This window comes from Mobula hypostoma, chromosome 22 (genome assembly GCF_963921235.1).
Source record: "Mobula hypostoma chromosome 22, sMobHyp1.1, whole genome shotgun sequence".
NCBI lineage: Eukaryota > Metazoa > Chordata > Chondrichthyes > Myliobatiformes > Myliobatidae > Mobula > Mobula hypostoma.
This window is the reverse complement of record NC_086118.1, coordinates 28,369,401-28,391,439: the sequence shown is the minus strand read 5'-3', so window position 1 is coordinate 28,391,439 and position 22,039 is coordinate 28,369,401. Positions and strand designations below refer to the sequence as shown.

The following is a 22,039-nucleotide window of genomic DNA, read 5'->3' as shown; positions in this document are numbered from 1 at the left end:
TCAAATGTTCATACATATCTAAATTAGGGATCAATTTTTTTTAAAGCTGTTAAGAAAAGCCTTTACTGGAAAAAGTATTCATTGAATCTGTATTTTCTTGACTATCTCCTACTCTGAGCATTTCAGCTATAGGTTCTGGCTTGGCTCCACAGCATAATTAATACCAGCATAACTAATTCTAAAGAGTGGACTTTTTCCTCAGATTGTCCCAGTATCCTGAGCAAGATAAGCAACTTAACGTCCATCAAAAGGGATACAAGTACAGAGAATGAAATTCAGTCTGCACGACTGAGGTGTAACAAGGCATTGTATGACTTGGCATAATCCTCTTCCTGAATTATATAGACACACACAGATGCAAGGCAAAAATAAAACGACACAATCTCTTGGTCTTTCATAATGCTGATTTCTTAATATGCCAGTTACAATTCACTAATGTGGCACAATGCTATTGCAACAACTCATTTGCCAAAATGATCAAAATAAGTTTTGTTGTCTATTGATATTTCAGTTCCCAATTGCTACACATTGCAGTTGCAAAAGCAATGTGAATTTAAACACACAGAAATATTTACTAATGGTTTACTCATCAAGTCAGAATCACAGAGAGTAGAAACTGGCCATTTGATCCATTGTGTTCACACAAATCATCAAGTGCTCATCTGTATCAGCTCCATTTTCTTTAGCATCCCACGAGTATGCAGTTAGTTAGATCAATTGGCCATGGTAACTTGCCCAGAATGTGTGGTCTCTGGAGGCGATTACGGGAATCTGGGGAAGTGAAATAGCTTTTGTTGGCTTAGTGTAAGTAAGCTTTTGGTCAGCTGAGGAACTCATTTCTATGTTGCACATCCATGAATTACAATTACATCTACCCAAAGTGATGGAAGGCCTGGTCAGAGCTATCAACATCCACTCACCAATGCTTCATTTGGGCTCTAACAGGAATGCTCAAGGTTCAAATATCAACAAAGTCTGACTTCCAAGAAAGAATAGGTGTAAAAGCTCTTGACTCTCTTAAAAATTCTTGATAAAAGGAGTATTTTCATGGAGTGATGCATCAAGAATTCCTGGTAAAATGGAAGCCAGTGGGGATTAAGGACAAATCTCTTAATTGCCAAAAGAGTAATAGAGGCAAATAATCTCAGTTCCAAGACGTCTTACAGGAATTTGTTCAGCCAATATCCTAAGGCACGATCATCAGCTGTTTCTCTCTAACTGAAGTTCTGAAGTGCACATATTTGTTGATGACTGTGTAATATTCAATTACAACCACAATTCCTCTTAAGATGAAATAGTCTGTTTGAATCCGAGACAACATTCAGGCAGTGACAGTTGATCTGCCCTTCACTTCCAATTTCACCAACACCCTCCTAACCTTACTTCAATATCTTGCAGCTTACAATTGATCAGAAGTTCAGCATCAGTCTCAGCGTACTTTAAAAGGGAAAATCCTATGCTCGCCAATTATTCGGAGCTTTCATTTTTTAAGACAAAAAGATCAGGACTGATAAAATGAACATAGAACAACGCAGCACAGAACAGGCACTTTGACGCCATGATGTTGTGCAAAACTTTTAACCTCCTCTAAGATCAATCTAACCCTCCCCTCCTACATAGACGTCCATTTTTTTTAATCATCCATGTGACTATGAGTTTCTTAAATGTCCCCAATCTATCTGCCCCTACCACCATCCCTGGCAGGGCATTCCGTGCACCTATCACAGGAGCTTGCTTTCTCCTTGTCCGGTTGAGCTCAGATCAAACAACATTAAAGGTCAACAACACACAGGAAGAAACAGCCTCATTAATCAGCACCAGTGAATAATCTGTGGACAAATTCAGTGGGTCAAGAAACATCTTGGAGGAGGAGGAGAAGAAGGCAGCCCGATGCAGCACATGCGGCCTCTCCGGTGAATGATATCAGTAATCTGTCAAGTAGGGTACCGTGCACAATCCTGATTTGATGGAGACAGACGTGAGAGTACGGAGGAACATCTGGAGAAACTTCTGAAATTCCCGCTTCGCTGCTGCTGCTACTTGTGTGGTCTGGAAGCTCCGGAGAAGGCCCCGAATCCTCGGCATTGCTTGTTTTGGCGGCTGGGGCTAGGTTGAAGGCGCTCGGCAGAGGATGGCGCTCGGGAGGCTGTATCGGAGGGGCTGGTCAGAGGCTGGAAGTTTTCAGATGGATGGACTCAGTGTCGGCTGTGGTCGGGTGCTTCCAATGCATCGGCAGTTGTCGGTGCCTCAAGGTTTATGGCAGGGAGTTTCTCCCTTTTGCCGCCTGCTATGGGGGACTCGGGAGTCTATCGGGACTTTGAGACTTTTTTTTACTGTGCTCATGGTCTGCTCTTCATCAAATTATGGTATTGCTTTGCACTGCTGTAACTACATGTTATAATTATGTGGTTCTGTCAGTGTTAGTCTTTGGTTTATCCTGTTTTCTGTGATATCACTCTGGAGGAACATTGTATCATTTCTTAATGCATGCATGCATTTCTAAATGACAATAAAAGAGGACTGAGTGTTCTCATAATCTAATCTAATCTTGTTTGGGGTGGGCAGAGAGGGAGGGGGAATTGTTGACATTTCAGGTCAAACCGCTCTATCAGAATGATTCCTGCATTTTCAGTCTCTTGTCATCTGGTTAATTAGATCCTTATCCATCATCCCAAAATATTCCTTTCTTCCATCACACACACAAAGTTGCACTACTATTACTTGGCAAGGCTACTGCAGTGATATATCCCAAACTGAGAGCTTCTTCTACAGGGTAGGACAAGGGCAGTAGACACATGACAACAACAACACCTACAGGTAGTTCTTCTGCCATACCATTCTAGCTTGGAGGTAGATCACTGATTCATCATCATCACCACTACCACTGAGTCAGGGTGGAACTCCGTACCCAGAGGTATAGAAGTAACTTCATCAGAGGATCAAAGTGAATCAGGCAATAGCTTACTGCACTTCTGGAGGAAATTAATAATGTTCAAGAGTAGCAACAGTCATAGAACATTTATTCATTTAAGAGATGAAGCTATCATAGTTCTATCAAATGAACATCAGTGAGCAATAAATCAACGGTGATTAATCAGACAGAATTGTCTCTTAGAAAACAATTGTCTATTATCTTCTTACAGCTCAATCTTAAATTTGCATGAAGCAGCTAATTGTATAATTTACTATTGATTGAAGTAATCTAGATGGATTTCTTTACCAACCATTGCTATGAAACTGTATGACAATGGAATTCAGTAAAGTTTTCAGACTCATTAGCATTAATGTTCATTAATAGCTGGTAAATCATATTGGTGGTATAAACTGAAATACCTTAAAATAACTATACAAATGATTTTTTTAATATATAAAAGCTAAATTATTTTACATTGGTTTGGAACAATGGTATGCTGTATTTGGGTAATATCTAAGCCTTTAATGGACACTAATATTCAAGAGAGTGACCTTCTTTGGTATTGTCAGCATGCCTTATTAGCAGAATGTTAGCATCCATTCATACAAATAAAAAGCAACTGAAGCAGGACAATAGAGCAAATCACTTTAGTTGCTTCATTCAATTGTATTGGGCAAATGGTCCTTGAGACAGAAAATTCTGTTTAGTTCTTGCCAACTGAAGACAAGCACCAATTAACCATCACATTTCCTTCAAATTAAAATTAGCACTACCACTCAATACTTGTTTTTGTTATTGAAATCCCAAAATTTCTTAATTAAATTAAGCATTATGAATAACAGGTTTACAAGTTGAAAACAACTCTCCCTATACTTAATTAAATTAAGCATTATGAATAACAGGTTTACAAGTTGAAAACAACTCTCCCTATACTGTGAAGGTCAGTTGTGATCTTAAAAGTATACCAGGAAAAAAATTGAATCCCAGGAGAGTACACAGGAAATGATCTCATTTTTCCGAATCCATTGGGAAATATGAGGTGACAGCTTTGTTTTTTTTTGCTCTTTGCTCAAGACGATCCATGGGCATGATGCTCAGCAATAGATGGATGATTCACCAAGAATAATCATTGGTTTATTAAATGAATCTAGCAGAATATACTGTAATTATATGGTCAACTCCATTTTTTTGAGATTACATCCAGGAAAGACGTTCCTTCTCATCACAAAACAATATTAATGATTTTCATCTGAATCAATTTTTGACCTGTAGCTTTTAGGGAAAGATAAAGGGAACATGGTAGTGTAAGAATAAAGGAAATGATGATGACCAGAAGCAAGGAGGTTGTTGATTAATAGAATTAATTTCAATGTTACGGCTGCTAATACTTCATCAAAACTTCTCCTTTGAAGTTGTTAATCATATTAGAACTTTTCATTCATACAAAGACCTTAAAATGGAATCACCATCACCTACTCTTTTCAATATTAAAAAGAACATTCATTCCAAAGAGCTATCAAATTTCTTGGCAAAATGTTAAATCATGGGAAGCATTTTAAGTTGTATTCAAAAAGCATTTGCATGACTGCTAATTAATATCTGTAGAATAACTTAACATTAATTTATATTAAAGGTTGGATACTGATCTCCCTATGTCAAGTTTAAGAAATCAGGATTTTTAATGCTTTGCAGACCATAATAACATTCAAAACCTAACAAGAAAATGTCAGTCGATGACAGGGAAGAAGTGCCAACAAACTGGATTTCTTTTATGAAAAAGCTCACATTAAATATTTTCCAAAGAACTGCAGCCATATCTTCTACTGGCTACTGTCAGCGTTCGTTCTTCTATATAAGGAGCACCCTTCCAATTGTGGTACAAACCATATATCTACTTTTTTGTTAAATAAAAACAGTCAGTCACTACAAGAATAAAAGGCACTTTATGGCTATTTTCTTTGAACGTAACTTTAAGATTATAAATTGCAGTACTGGATCAGAGACAGAATTATGAGCAACACATTCCTCTCTGCCCCCACTCTAAATCATTACAGTTTAGAAAGAGAGGCACTTCGAGGTTTAACTTGTGATTGTTGATGAAAAATATTTACTGATTAGAAGCACACGACTGTTACAAAAATGCTTTATTATTCCAATAAAATGTACATCCTTTTCTTTGTAGACTCACAGCCTCGATAATTCTAGTAGGAAGGCTAAATGAAAGACAGACACTGTCTGCTGAGGAAAAGGAATCTTGGCCAGAAAAGTTGCAAACCTCAAATGGAACAGTTTACACAGTTCGCAGTAAGCACAAAAAAAATTAAAATAGAAGTTCTATAACGTACCTGAAATTCTGACTCTGTCCATTAGTACAACAAACAGCATTTAGTTGTATCCACAGCATACAGTTTATCGTATCAAGAGTTGCTTTTCTACAAGTGCATGCCTGATATAATTTCTTCAGTCTGTGCAATCATGAATGCACCATATTACCACATTACCATGTGCTGATCATATGTTTGTATCACACACTGAAGCAGCATTGTCAGCTTGTGGCTTAAAAACTGAGCACGTGACTACATTCATAAGCTTAAAATAACCTACCAGAAGACGGCAACTGTGTTTCCTAAATATACATCTGTACAATGCAATTTGATTGATAATCATTTAAAACAAATTGTTCAAATTTAATTTTTGTTCAGAGTTTAAAAAGAAAGCTTCACCACAACATCAGAGTATAATGCTACGGAAGCTTTTCCCTCAATTTAATTTTGATCCCCTTTAGCCTCGAAGCAGAATGACAACTACATGGAAAATATAGTGTGAGGATAATGATACTAGCCTCCGGTTTACTGGAAGATACTTTCATGAAAAATCACAAGTGGGTTATTCAAAGCAAAATTAAATAGTTCTGCAATTGAAGCTGCATCGTAAGAGTCAAGTGTTTTATTTTCCAGTGCCTAAAAGTTTAACCCGGTGCACTATAGTCTTCTGATTGCCAACAGGTTTAGCTCGAGGATATCAGAACCGATGTGTAAGAATGGTTTCAATGTAGATCAGATTACAGAATGACAAATAATGAAAGCATCCAATAAAATGACTGCACAAGGGGAACCAAAATGAATTAACATAGGCTTTCTTGCATATTAAGCCACTGTATTGAAGTCTGAACGCTATACTAAATTGTGCAATCTAAGTGAGGAATAATGAAGTGATCAATTGAGGGATCAATGTGGATGCCATTTATAATGTTCATTTATCCTATAGATAGAGCTGTCAGCATTATATTGCTGACAATTATTAAATCAAAGACCTTCAAAGAATCCTCATGGCAAAATTTTATATTATTTAAGTTTAACCACTGATTGCCAGCTTAATGAATTTAACAAGCTTCATAATAAGAATTTGGTGTGCCAATCAGAAGGCTCAAATCACAGCCATTGTGTTCTTGTTGAGCAGTTCCTCAGAATCAAGGATGACTTGTTTCCCTTCCAGATTTGTGCATTCTGACTTAGTTAAAGAAACCAATCCATGAACCACAGACTGGGAAGGTGGGTGACTGACTGGGAAGGGAGATTGTGAGAGGTATGCATCTTCCAGCACTTACGTAGGATTTCTATTCCAGATGGGCCACCTCCAGATTCTCAATAAATACTATCATGAACCCTCCTTCTCTGTTTTGAAAAGTCCTGAGCCAGATATCCTCAGGATTAAGGTCAGAACATTGCATTTCTTCAGTGAACCTTTGGACGCACAGGTGAAACTTCACTTCTGTCCCTCTGGTGCAGTCCTCCCACAACAGGCTGTCTGTAAGGAGTTTGACAGTGAGGATCTCCTCCGGGTGCTCTGGTTTCCTCTCACATTCCAAATATGTACGGGTTAGCGTTAGGGTTAGTGAGTTGTAGCATGTTATACTGGCAGAGAAGCATGGATCGCCCCAGCACAAATCTTGAACTGCATTGGTTGTTGACGCAAAGACAAATTTCACTTTGTTTGGATGTGCAATGAACAAATAAAGCTAACTTTAAAAAAAATCATTTTATAATTACAATTCTTCCTTTTAAAGTAGGAAGACTGGATTTTCCTGAGAGTTAACCAATGTTATCAGCCTGCACCAAAGGATTCTTAAAAAGTTTTACAAAATTTAATGATGACGTCTTAAAGATATATTCGGGTAAATGGCCATAACTCTGGCCAAATGTTAAAAGCAAGCACAAAGGAGATTTTAGGAAAATTCAGCGTTTAGGGCATTCATAGCTAAACTCTGGAATTACCTATAATCTTCTGTTAAGGGAATTCCAAAGTTTGATGACAAAATCTGATTTTTTTCTTATTTACTGACAATTAGTTGGGACATTCAGATGTTTAGGAGTTGGATGGAAGGAATGCAGGTCTGATAAGGATTACAGGGAAAAGGAAGGAATTGTAAACAGATGAGGCTATTAAGTCTAGGAGCTAATGCAAGTCGACAAGTACATGGAAAATGGGTGAAGAGATTTAGTTCCAGATATGTTGCAGAAACGTAAATAATTTCAAATACATGAAGGGGAAACAATGTATTGCAGTACAGAGATAACAGTAGCATGAAGATTATTTCAACTATGAATTAGCCAAAATAGGGCAGAGTCAAACTAGGCAAAATTGGAATTATCCAAAAGTAATTGTGACACAATTGTGGGATTTGAAATCTATTTGAGAATAGTTTACAACAACTGGGTTGTAAGCATTATGATTGAGCTTGGAGAGTTGCTGGGGAAAAGAATGGAGTCAATTTCTAAGGAATGGAGATCGTGATGGAAAATAGGACAATGTCTTTGGTCTCAGTTAGAAGACATGTCTGCTCTCTGGAAATATGTCAATATAGAATTAGTGAAAAGAATGAGTGAGCATTATCAATATTCATGTGGAATTTAACACAGTGACGCAGCTAGGCTCAAAAGGCACAAGTAAATGCAGCAATTGATGGCTTTATTGCAAACTTTGCAGACAATATGAAGATAGATGGAGGGGTAGGTAGTTTTGAGGAAGTAGAGAGACTTCAGAAGGATTTGGACAGATTAGGCAAAGAATTTGCAGATGGAATACAGTGTCAGGAAGTGCATGGTCATGCACTTTGGTAGAAGAAATGAAAGGGTAGACAATTTTCTAAGTGGAGAGAAAATTCAAGAATCTGAGGCACAAAGGGACTTGGGAGTCCTTGTGCATGATTCTCTGAAGGTTAATTTGCATGTTGAGTCTATGGTGAGGAAGGCAAATGAGACGTTAGCATTCATTTCAAGAGAACTAGAATATAAAAGCAAAGATGCAATGTTGAGGCTTTATAAAGCATTGGTGAAGCCTCACTTGGAGTATTGTGAGCAGTTTTGGGCCCCTTAACCAAGAAAGGTGTGCTTATTAGAGACGGTTCAAAACAGGTTCACAAAAATGATTCCAGGATTGAAAGGCTTCAAATGAATGTTGATGGCTCTTGACCTTCACTCACTGGAATTCAGAAGAATGAGGGGTGACCTCATTTAAACCTATGGGTGACCTCAGTTAAACCTATCAAATGTCGAAAGGCATCAGTGGATGTGGAGAGGATATTTCCTAAGGTGGGAGTGTCTAAGACTAGAGGACACAGCCTCAGAATAGAGGGGCATCCTTTTAGAAAGGAGATGAGGAATTTCTTTAGTCGGAGTGCTAAATCTGTGAATTTTTTTTTGCCAGAGATGGCTGTGGAGGCCAAGTTATTGGACATTCGTAAGACAGAAGTTGGTAGATTCTCAATTGTTCAAGGCATGAAGGGATACAGCAAGGAAGGAAGGAGATTGGGGCTGAGAAGAAAAATGGATCAGTCATGATAAACCGACAGAGCAGACTCGATGGGCCAATATGTCCTAATTCTGCTGCTAACAAGCAAAAATAAAATGAGGCCATCATGGAGAAAATCCTTGAACGATACCAAACCAACAGTACAACAAGGGCATCCTTTGCATGAGATCTTTAGCCTTCTACTGATTGAGAATGGAATCAGGCACCTAAAGTCCCACACCACTCAGATAATGGACAATCAAAATGACAATCAAAACCTACAACTTGCCAAAAGTTTGGGATAATGGGCTGGGGCAACATGGGGTAGGAGAAAGGAGTGACAAATGATAATATTTTATCATCACAAAGAAGCCATTTACTGAGTTTGAAAAAGAAACCAACTCAGCAATAATTAGCTGCATTTCAAAGGGGTAGAAATCTTGGAAGAATATTAAATGGGAAGAATGAGCAGAGATCTGAGAGGCCACAATATTTCTAGAGAGATTTTGAAGAGGGGGTGGAGTTTGAAATATGGGGCAATATAATTTGCAAAGAATGGTCAAGAGTTGGTACTTGGGGAGAATGACATCAGTAGATTTGAAGAGGGGCTTAACAGCTAACAATAGGAAGGAAAAAGAATAAGGAAAAGCCTTCAGAAGATAGAGATTAAAGATTCAAGATTGTTTATTTTCATTCATGTTGAAATTCAAGTTTAATTGTCATTCAACCATGCATGAATACCCAAGAATACAACCAAATGAAACAGCGTTACTCCAGGGCCAAATTGCAAAACACAGTACCAACAGTCATACACAGCACAAGGCAAATACAAGGCAGCAAGCACATGTAAGATAGCAGTAAAATACAGTCATACAAAAAGTATAGTCCAATTCTCTGAGTCCATGAATGTTGCAGCAGTCTGCAGTAGAACTCAATACACCATGTCTTCCGCCAAGTGAACACTGGGGGGCAACACTGACTCCAGCATGGGCTCAGTGCCACACCACCTGCTGCATTCCGGTGGAGTGCCCCAATCCAATATCTCCCCCAGGCGGCTGCAGACAGGAGACACTGTGGCTTGTGGCGTAGTCCTCTCTAGGACACGCATACACCCCCCCCCCCCCGCCCATCGTCCACACCCATTGATTGTCAACAAACCAGTGAATTGGATTTGCAGCATTCCACACCACCAATGTCTGACAGGGTATTGCGATTGCAACGAAAATGACTAAGGTGATCACTCACTGTTAGAAAGCAGATTAATGAAGTCATTCTTCAGTGCACTAGTGTGTGGTGGGTTAATGAGTGGAGAAATAGTTGTGGAAGCATCAGACAGGTTTAGCTGGCATGAAAGGCTGTAAAAGAAAGTGATTGGATAGCCGCAGTTTAATACATCCTCAATCAGTGCATTTGTTGGAAGGGAGGGCTGTAAAGGAATGCTTTTTAATTTAGGTAAGAAAATGTTAGGAATGAGAGAACTTTTCAAGGAGACTGACCAACCAGACACAGACACATTATTTTAGGAATTAATTTGATCAGAATGCAGGTCCATGCACACTATTATTTAGGCTGAAAAGTGATTCCATAGATGAACCACATCTGCATTAGCAGAACGGTGACATCCGAAAACAAAGCCTTGACGTCACCTACTGGTCCATCAGTGGTGTGAACAAGAGGCAGACCCCCTTTCAGATTCGCAGAACAAAAAATCATTCTGATGAAAGAAATAGTAAACTGATGACATTGGTACTTCCATGAGCCTTGCCTTGTTTGTGTAAATCAGGCACTTCATCTTACTAACCTGCCCTGCTCTGTTTTTAGCATCGAGGGAAAGCAAATCCTGTAGTTCTCATTTCAGATGAGATCATTGGAGTCTACAGTACTTGGCTGTGCATATACTGAATCTAATATGCAGCCACCAGCCAATACAGGGCAGGTTCACTCCATGCTGTGATGGCAGAGTCAAGGCTGCGCCTAGTCTGGCTGTTATATTTGAATTGAGCCTATTATGTTGTTAAAACAAAAATGCATTAATTGAACGAACTATTGCAAAGAACACAAGTTCATTCCAATGCAATCTGTTAACAATATAAATCTTTCTTCTGTTCCTAGAAATTTCCATCCTTCCAATTATGAGAAGTTAATAAAATCAGGGAGATGGATCGGCTTTTGGCTTTCAATTTATTTTCCTGTATATTAATGAAAATTGTTGGCAAGTCCAAATCTTTTGAAGACATACAATGGAAACTTCATTTGATATCCATTGTCATCCAGAGGTGAAAGGACAAAGCAGGCAAGATTATACAAGTCGTTTCAAAATATGTAATGCTATTGCAAAGGTGCCCGCACCTCACAGGAAGTCAACGATTATTTTGGTACATGAAACAGCAAGTCATTTAATCTCCTTCAGCGCAAGGCTATGAAAAGTTTATGAATACATTTTACTTGAAATATTCTCTTGAGTGAGCTATATTTAAAATACTTTAAATTTTGTGGCTAGTTTTATAGTTTAGCGGCTAACCTTTCGAGGAGCAGTATCATGCAATTCTTTAGTATACTAAAGTAATAGAGTTAAAGTAATCCAGTTTTAGAACCAAACAACAGGAATTCTGCAGATGCTGGCAATTCAAGCAACACACATAAAAGTTGCTGGTGAACGCAGCAGGCCAGGCAGCATCTCTAGGAAGAGGTGCAGTCGACGTTTCAGGCCGAGACCCTTCGTCAGGATTAATGTCCTGACAGGACTGACGTTAGTCCTGATGAAGGGTCTCGGCCTGAAACGTCGACTGCACCTCTTCCTAGAGATGCTGCCTGGCCTGCTGCGTTAACCAGCAACTTTTATGTGTGTTGCAGTTTTAGAACCAGGTGTGTTGCAACAGAGTTAACAATGAAACTACACTGGACAACAAAGATTTTGCTTCCTGAATACTTTTGAGTGTATCTTTCGAATTTTGGGTTGCTGATGATCAAAGTCACCATGAAATTTCCCTATCATGCACCATTTAAAAAAAATCAGAGAAAGTCACATGGAAGGCATTCAAGGATATTACTGAAAATTTTCTTAATGACTACAGAGCACCAAACTACGTGCAGCTGGTTAACAACATGCTTCAAGCATGCAAAACCATGAAATGCAACATGTCACCGATGATTCATTTCCTGCGTTTCCTGCAAATCTTGGTGCTGTCAGTGATGAGCATGGTGAAAGGTTTCACCAGGACATTGTGGTCATGGAGAGATGGTATCAGGGCAACTGGAATCCATCAATCCTGGCTGATTATTGTTGGAATTTAAGCGAGAAGCTTCGGTCACCGAATACAAATGAAAATCATCAAAACATTTTCAGCTTACTTGAACAATCGTCAAGCATCAGCCCTGTTATGCAGTTAAACACATTATATTCAATAATATTTAATTTCTTATTTCTCCAAATTCCTACATAATACAAATAGTCTGATATTATATTTGTGCTCAGCTTCTAGTGGTCTATCATAATAAAAAAAAGAGGAAACAGCACTTTCAAAAAAAATTGTTGTTCAGTGTAAAGGGCCACATTCTGAAGTTGGTGACCAATTGGAAGGTGTGCCTATAGACACAGGTTGTTCATAGTGGCCGCAGAGGAAGTAGCAACAAGAGAGAAGCAAAAGGCTTGAAATAACAAATAGAGCTACCCGAGGCTTTGATGCATGGGTTCATGATTACATGGGGAATATACTTAGTTACAAGATGCAAAATGGTTTCCTCTATGTCTTTTTTTTAAAGACTGTGAGAGCATTAAGTTAAGAAATATTACTAGATTTAGGTCTAATAGGCGGGAGGAGACGATGGCCGTGCGACGCAGCGGGTGCAGCTCTCCTGTGAAATTATATCGTATTTGTAAGTAGGATGCCGTGCACAATTCTGATTTGATGGAGACAGACAGAGGAACATCTGGAGAAACTTCTGAAATGCCCGGTTCACTGCTGCTGCTACTGTGTGATTGAGAACCTCCAGAGGGAAGGCCCAAAATCCCCGGCTTTGCCTGCTGCTGGTGACCGAGGCTGGGGTCGAAGCATTCGGCCAGATGGTGCTCGGTACTCGGTGTTGGAGGGCTGGTTGGAGGCTTGAAGTTATTGGATGACTCAGAGTCGGACTGTGGTCAGGCATGGTAGGGAAATTTTTCTTCCTTCTCCCGTCTGCGTGAGATGTGGGACTTCCAAGAGACTTTGAACTTTTTTACTGTGCCCATGGCCTGTTCTTCATCAAGTTATGGTATTGTTGCATTGTTGTAACTATATGTTATAATTATGTGGTTTTTGTTAGTTTTTCAGTCTTGGTCTGTCTCGTGTTTCTGTGATATCACACCGGAGGAATATTGCATCATTTCTTAATGCATGTATTACTAAATGACAATAAAAGAGGACTGCGTGTCCTCATCACCTAAATCTAAAATATTGCAATCTATACTGTTTAATTGTAAATAAGAGGTGACATGACAAATTTTCCAAAACATAGGGCCATTGCTATGTTCCTTTCCATATTTCAATTATGGAAATCACTGAATGTAGTTCTCTCTTTAGGGGACAAAATAAAAGTATAATCTTCTCCACCATCAGATTTCTGAAGGAATCGTGAATCCATGAACACTATCTCACTTTTTGCATGACTTATTTATTTTCTTAAGCTTATTGTAATTTATAGTATTTTTATGTATTGTGTTGTACTGCTGCTGCAAAGGAAGCACAAATTTCACAACATATGTCAGTGATAATAAACCTGATTCTCATATTAATATGGCTGAGGTAGGGAACTTTGAGTCTCACATGTCTGTACAGACACCTATGCATGCGCATGCACGCATACACAAACACACACACACACACACACACACACACACACACACACACACAAGATCATCTTCCACTTTCATTTACAAAAGTAGGTTAAGCAATGTAAAATACTGCAAGTGTTCAAGTTCCAATAAAGTGGTAAACCTGGAAACTGGTGCTGAGAAAGGCAGCTTCCCTTTAGTAAAATTAACAAGTCCATCAATGAAAGTACATGGTGAATAATGTAACTGGCACTGGGACATGCACCGGTCAGGGCACTGAGTTTAGGAATTGGGACATGACGATAAATTCAAAATTGAGCTGATTGGCATATGCACAAGTATATGTAGGCACAGGTATAATGAGAAAAAACTTACTTGCAGCGGCATGTTGCAAACAAGATACACAAGAAAAACAAATTAAACTGTGGTTAGGAGCTTGGTGAGATGGCACTTAGAATTTTGCGTGCCATTTTAGTTGCCTTGTTACAGGAAAAACATTATTCAGCAAAGAACAGAGAGAAGACATACAAGGATGCTACTAGGACTCGAGGGCGTGGCAGGCTATGACTTTATTCCTTGGATTGTAGGAGACTGAGGGGCCTCCTGATAGAAATACATAAAATCATAAGGGATATAGTTAGGGTAAAGGCACATTCTTTTTTTTAACAAGGTGAAAAAGGGTTAAAAGCAATCTGAGGGACTTCTTCACAGAGAGGAAGATTTTGAATCAGGTGTAATAGCAATATTTAAAGGATGTTTGGTTAAGTACTTAGATACGAAGGGGTAAGAGGGATATGGTTCAAATGTAGACAAATGGGACTAGCTTGGTGGGCTTTGTGATTGGCAGGTATGAGTTGAACTGAAGGGCTTCTTTTGGGGCCTTATTATTCTATAACTATCAAGTAGAATCCTTTCACATTATTTCTCTGGCTTCTGTCCACATATAAACTTTAATTATGAAACTGTTAGTACCTCTCATAAATTTGCAACCTCTGTCTGTGCCTAGCTTACAGTTCTCAAAGTGCTCAATTAAGAAGCACTTATTTAAGAAATTTTAAGAAATCTATCATTCAGTTAATTACACTGATAACAAAAATCACAATCTTGAAAACCGAAACAAAAACTGGTAACATTTCAAAATATTGAACAGTTTATTCAAATTATATAATAAAAGGTGGCATCTTCTAGCAAAAATCAGAAGATTATAGTAATATAGCTAGTTTTTGTTGGCTTCTTTGTTATAAGCTAAAATAATTTAACTGACCATTTATTATCACTGCAAAGTTGTTGTATTTTTGAAGCTAGTACAGACATCACTGGCCAGCCAAGCTGGATTTGGGCAATCATTTATGCCTCACTAACAGAATCAATTTATTCAGCATTAAGCAAAGCTCATTCAATTACTGTAAACAAGTTCTGTTCATCTATCTTACTTTACATTCTTAAAAAAAATCAAGCACTCCTGTTTGAAATACAAGACAATTTCAAACTTCAACACACAAGAAAAAGGGCTAATCTTGTTTGATTTCTTCTTCCCTCCAGCCATTTAAAAATTTTCTTTTGATTCAAACTGTAACTTTCCGATGAATCACAATCTAATAATTTTAGACACAAGCTCCTCAGATAAACATGCATTTTTGCTTTACTTAAGTTGTCAAATGTAGCAATTTATTGTATGCCAGGCTGTACTAGAAAATGTCAGTGCAGTGACATGTTTGGTCAGACTAAAGAATTGTTGTCAAAGGAACTGTGTTTCCAATCCAAATAGTGAACTATAATCAGAAGTTTCTCAAGATAGATTTTGGACAACTAGGCAAATTATCAGCAGATAGATAATCTATCTAAAATTTCTAGTGAAGGTGCTATTATTGGAAGAATGGCTTTCCAAGCCTTCAACTTAAATACCTAGAATGATATAGTTCAGATCAATGAATTAGAATTTCTATTTATGAATCACTAAGTTTTAGAAAAATTAGTCAACAACTCAACTATAATCACTAATCTCCAACCAAACAGGAATGATATGTGCACAGACCACAAGCAAACTAAAAGCTTAATTATCCACAACGCAATCTTGAAAATGGTTTCAGAACATCACACTTGGCAGTTGGAATTTAGAATTGAACTTACAGAACCTTTCTAGGCTGGTGTATCACAAAAGGGTACATAATGCAAGTCTATATTGCACAGGTGGGGTCATCTCTTAGAATAAAGGCTCAGTTGAATGCAGTAGGGTCTCTAACAGATAAATCAGAAACTTTCATGGCACTATGAACAGTTATGATTCTCAAAAGGTCCACAAGGAAAGTTATATTTTGCACTGCCCTGAACTTCCTGTCACCCTCCATCCCACAAGGATTACTCAATGCCTTTGCTTTCATTGTGCCATTACATGCTTCACTACTCCCCTGTTAGTGGTTGCACTTCCCTATTGTGTAAGGGAAGAAGTGAAGAAGTCACTCTTCAAATGAAGCCCAGGAGTTAATATTTTTGTATCTGAAATGTATGAATGCCAAGGTGCCTACATTTCATCTCTGGAATACATAGCTTCATTCTGAGCCAAGAACTTCTAGTTAGTCCTAGAGAAGTACAGTGGAGAAACAGGTCCTTTGGCCCATCTAGTCCATGCTAAAATCATTTAAACTGTCTACTGCCGTCAACCTTCGCCAAGGTCATACCGTTCTATACTCCTACCGACCATGTACCCATCCAAACTTCTCTTAAACATTGACATCAAGCTCACATGCACCACTTGTGCTGGCAACTCATTCCACACTCTCACAAACCTCTGAGTGAAGAAGTTCCCCCTCATGTATCACCATTAGCCCATGAACTCTGGTTGTAGTCCCACCCATCCTCAGTGAGAAATCCTCCTTGTATTTACCCTATTTATACCCCCAAGTTTGTAGACCTCTATCAAATCTTCTCTCTATCTTTTACATTCTAAGGAAACAGTCCTAACTTATTCAACGTTTTCTTATAACTGAGGTCCTCCAGACCTGACAAAGTTCTTGTATAATTTTTCTGTACTCTTTCAACCACGGTTACATCTTTCCTGTAGGTAGATGACCAGAACTGTACACAATACTCCAAATCAGGCCCCACCAACACATTATACAACTTCAACATAACATCCCATCGTCTGTGCTCAATACATTGATTTATGAAGGTTATTGTACCAAACCCTTTCTTTACAACCCTATCTACCATTGATGATTCTCTCAACGAATCATGGGCCTGTATTCCTAGATCCCTTTGTTCCACCACACTCCTCAGTGCCCTACCATTCACCCCGTAAGACCTACCCTGGTTAATCCGACTGAAGTGCTAAACCTTGCACTTGTGTGCATTAAATTTCATTTGCCATTTCTCAGCCCATTTTTCCACCTGGTCCAGATCCTGCTGTGAGCCATTATAGCCTTCCTCACTATCCACTACACTCCAAATTTTGGTGTCATCTGCAATATTTGCTGATCCTGTTAGCCACATCATCATCCAGATCATTGATATAGAAGAAAACAACAAAGGACCCAGCTCTGATTCCTGTGGCACACCACGAGTCAGAGGCCTCCAGTTTGAGAGGCAACCATCTATGACCACGCTGTAGCTTCTCTCACAAAGCCAATGTCAAATCCACTTTACTACCTCATCTTGAATGCCAAGCAACTGAACCTTCTTGACCAACCTTCCAAGCGGACCTTGTCAAATGCCTTGCTAAAGTCTACATAGGCAAATCCACTGCCTTGCCTTCATCCACTTTCCTGGTAACTTCCTCAAAAAAAATCGCTGATTGGTTTGACATGATCTACCACACACGATGCCATGCTGACTATCCTTAATCAGTCCATGTCTATTCAAATACTTAAATATCCAATCTCTTAGAATACCTTCCAATAACTTTCACACAACTGATGCCAGACTCACTGGCCTATAATTTCCTGGTTTAGGTTTAAAGTCTTTTTTAAACAGCGGAACAACATTGGCTGTCCTCCAATCCTCTGGTAGCTCTCCTGTCACTAAAGATGATTTAAGCAGCTCTGCTTGGGCCCTGGCAATTTCCACACTTGCCTCCCGTAGGGTCCAAGGGAACACCTTGTCAGGCCTGAGCATTTATCCACCCAAATTTGCCTCAGGATATCAAACACCTCTTCCTGTATAATCTGCACAGGGTCAATGAAGTTGATGCCACTTTGCTTCACTTCTATAAACTGTACTCATCTCTGAGTAAATACAGATGCAAAACATTATTTAAGTTCTCCGCCATCTGTTTTAGCTCCACACATGAATCACCAGTTTGGTCTCACAGAGGACTGATTTTGTCCCTTACAATCCTTTTGCTTTCAAAATATCAATAGAATCCCTTAGGATTCTCCTTCACCTTGTCTACTAGAGAAACTTCAGGCCTTCTTCTAGCCCTCCTGATACCTTTCTTAAGTGTTTTCTTAACATCTTATACTCCACAAGCACCTCATTTATTTCTACTTGCATATACCTGCGGTTCAACTCCTTTTATCTATAAACCATGGACTCAATATCTGTTGAAAACCAAGGCTCTCTACACTTGTTATCTTTACCTGTCATTCTGACAGGCACATACAAGCTTAGTACTCTCAAAATTTCACTTTTGAATTCCTCCCATCTACCAAGCACACATATTTGAGAAAACAGCTCATCCCAATCCACACTTTCTAGATTATTTCTGATACCATCAAAATTGGCCTTTTTCTAATTTAGAATCTTAACTGCAGACCAGGTATATCTTATTGCATATTCACTTTGAAACTTATAGCATTGTGGGCACTAGATGCAAAGTGCCCTCCACGCAAACTTCTGTCACCTGCCCTGTCTCATTCCCCAATAGCAGATCCAGTAACAGATGCTGTCTTGTTGGGACTTCTATACTGATGAAGGAAACTTTCTTGAACACATTTGACAAACTCTACTCCATCCAGTTCTTTAACAATATGAAATTCCCAGTCAATATTTGGAAAGTTAAAATCACCCACTTTACCAACCTGCGACCTCTTTACAAATCTGGTCCTCTAAATTCCTAGGACTGTAAGGTGGTCGGTAATATAGCCCCATTAGCATGGGCAAACCTTCCTTATTTCTCAGTTCCAACCATGATGCCTCACTAGGCATGCTCTCCAGTTTGAACCTACAGAGCACTGCCATGATATTTTCCCGGACTAGTAGTACCACCCTTCCTTTAAGGAGTCCCGCTCTGATATCTAAAACAAAGGAAGTGCGGAATATTTAGCTGCCAATCCTGCCCCAGCTACAACTAATTCTCACTAATGTCATCATTCCAGATGTTGATCCGTGCTCTGAGCTCATCCGCCTTTCCTCCAATACTCCTTGCATTGGCATGCACTCAGCTCAGGACTCTCGCCACACCATGCTCAACCTTTTAATTCCTACCTTTGTCTGAAGTCTTGCCAACATCTGTCTCCACAACCTCTCCACTAGCTCTTCTAGAACTCTGGCTCCCATCTCCCTGAAACTCCAGTTTAAACCCCACTGTGTAGCATTAGCAAAACTTCCCACTAGGATATTAGTCCCCTCTCTAGTTCAGATGTAAACTGTCCCTTCTGTACAGGTCCCACCTTCCCTGGAATAGAGCACACATGATCCAAAAATCTTATGCATTCCCTCCTGCACCAACTCCTTAGCCATGTGTTAAACTATATACTGATCCTGGGTCTGGCCTCTCTAGCACAGGCAGTGTAGCCTCCCTTCATAGCACAGGTAACAGTCTTGAAATAACAACCCTGGAGGTACTGCTTTTTAGTTTAACATCTGACTCACTGAACTCCCTCTGCAGAACTTCATTTGCCCAACCCATATCATTGGAACCTACATGGACCATGATCTCTGGCTGTTCACCTTCCTGCTTGAGAATACCAAGGCCTGGTACAAGATGTCCCAAACCCTGGTACGCAGGAGGCAACATACCATCCAGGAATCTTGTTCTGGCCCACAGAACCTCCTTTCTGTTCCCCTAACTAATGCATCCCTCATCACCACAGTGTTCATCTTCTTCCACATTCCCTTCTGAGTCACAGAGCCAGACTCAGTGCAAGGGACCTGACCGCTGTGACTTTCCTCCGCTAGATCATTTCCCCCAACAGTATCCAAAGTGATATACCCATTTTGGGGGGGGGGGGAAACGGCCTCAGGGATACTCTGCACTGGTTTCTTTAACCCCTTTCTCTTTCCTGATGGGCACCCAGTTTCCCATGTCCTGCACCTTGGGTTCTATCTATCACTCCCTCTGCCTCCCGAATGATCCGGAGTTCATCCCATTCCAGCTCCAACTCCTTAACACAGATTGTTAGGAGCTGCAGCTGGATGCACCTCGCAGCTGTAGTCGTCAGGGACACTGAAGGACCCCCTACCTTCCCACGTCCTGCAAGAGGAGCATTCAGCTATCCTGTCTGCATCTCCACTGTGTTAACTGAGAAAATGTAAAGAGGAGAGAAGGGAAAAAAAACTACCTAAAACTTTTGGTTTCTCCCCTCTTTGACTGGAGCCTTGAAGAGCTAAAGCCTCAAAATTATCACTCCACTTTCTCCACTCCAAAGATGGCCGCCATGCTTGCCCTGCGTTCCTTGACGTTGTTCTTGCTCATCAATCTCAAATTCTGATTGGTTGCTGGCCAGAGCTCCAAACATACTGCCACGAGTTGCTGCTCTTCTATACTCGGTCAGAGGACCCGAGTGAAGTTCCCTCCTCTCAAGCTTCTGATCTCACGATTGGTTGCTGGTCAGAACTCCCAAGTTGTGATCTCTGGAACTGCCACAACAGATAAAAACATTCTCTCTGGTCCTATATTACTTTGGCATATGCAAACAGGAAAGATCTTAACAAAGTGATTCAGTAAAAAGATAAATAGATAACAGTATTTAAATTGCTCACGATTAATTGTGCAAAGTAGGCAATCCTATTGAATCAGTGTAATGGAGTGTTAACATGTTGCTCATACGTTCAATATTACTCCAAAATTATTAATATCTGTGCATTTTATAATATTTTTCGTGTCCTCATAATAAACTGTGCCCAAGCAGACAAGCTTACTGATGATTATAATCATCTTCCTTGATCAGCCATGCTTGAAATCCTTCTCCTGTTTTTCTATCTCATTGTTTTCGTTATGGAATTGGACTATATTTAATTCTGCTGTGACAGTATACTCATTCATACCAGTAAGGAAGGAATTGTTTTCAATCAATATTACAAATTAACTCTCAAATAAAAGGAAACTAGATTAAGTACCGTGAGAGAGTTCTGCAAACTGCACTGAACTCCACATCACTGCAATCTTAGAATCACTTCCCGACCCCCCACAAAAATACAGCATGATATTAATAAAGGTGCAATATGTGCAATAATTGGTTCAGAATCCATTGATTCAGATGTGGAGAATAACATAACACCAATATTACATTAGTATGTGTTGTGAAAATACATAATTAATACATAATTGTCAACCAAAAATCAAATATGGGAATCCAATCAACACAAACAAAATGCTGGAGGAACTCAGCAGGTCTGGCAGCATCTGTGGAAAAGAGTAAACATTAGATGTTTCAGGCCTAGGCCCTTCATCAGGACTGGGGCGTAAAAAGATGAGAAGTCAGAGCAAGAAGGTGGGGGAGGGGAGAAGTACAAGGTGGTAGGTGATAGGTGAAACCAGGAGAGGGGGAGGGGTGAAGTAAAGAGCTGGGAAATTGATTGGTGAAAGAGATAAAGGGCTGAAGAAGGGGGAATCTGATAGGAAAGGGTAAAAGACCATGGAAGAAAGTGAAGCGGGAGACACACCAGAGGGAGGTAATGGGCAGGTAAGAAGATAAAGTGAGAGAGGGAAACAGGAATGGGGGAAAATGGAGAAGGAGGGTGTGGGGCAATTACCAGAAGTTTGAGAAATTGATGTTCATGCCATCAGGTTGGAGGTTACCCAGACAGAATATCAGGTGTTGCTCTTCCAACCTTCCAATGGTCAATGGGAGTCCAAAGGTCACTTGCTCCAGGTGCAGATTCTTGACCAGAAATGCTAATTGTCCATTTCCATTTATTGATACTGCCTGGCCCACCATGTTCTTCCAGCAGTTTGCTTATTGCTCCAAATTACAACATCTGCAATCTCTTGTGTTGTCAAATAGCACACATGCTTTTAGGCAAGCTACAAACAATAAAGTGCAAAAGTCTTTGGCACACACTTTAAAAAAAATATGGTTGCAGATGGCATGTCCTCCAGAGAACCCTGATCTCAACATCATTGAGACCATCTGGGATTACCTGGAGAGACACAAGCAAGTAAGACAGCCAAAGTCTGCAGAAGAACTGTGGCAAGCTCTCCAAGATGCTTGCAACAACCTAGCAGCTGACTTTCGGATTAAACAGCACCACAATATACCCACGAGAATTGATGCAATTTTAAAGGCAAAGGATAATCACACCAAATATTGATTTTTTTTTTACTCTTTACTGCTCTTTATAGTATTTTTTTGATGTTTATAAAATTT

General features: G+C 39.6%; 1 protein-coding gene across 3 annotated transcripts in view; it reads right to left on the bottom strand.

Annotated features, from left to right (window-relative positions):
* LOC134360240 (septin-9-like) overlaps positions 1-22,039 on the bottom strand; it is a 341,520-nt gene that overhangs the window by 256,736 nt on the left and 62,745 nt on the right. The window contains exon 1 of one of the 3 annotated variants that reach the window (XM_063074344.1): positions 5,260-5,434. The exons of the other annotated variants lie outside the window; for them this stretch is intronic. Coding sequence (XP_062930414.1) covers positions 5,260-5,299 — 40 coding nt within the window. The 5' untranslated portion in view covers positions 5,300-5,434. Of the gene's footprint in view, positions 1-5,259; positions 5,435-22,039 lie in introns of those variants that run through there. 3 annotated transcript variants of the gene reach the window in all.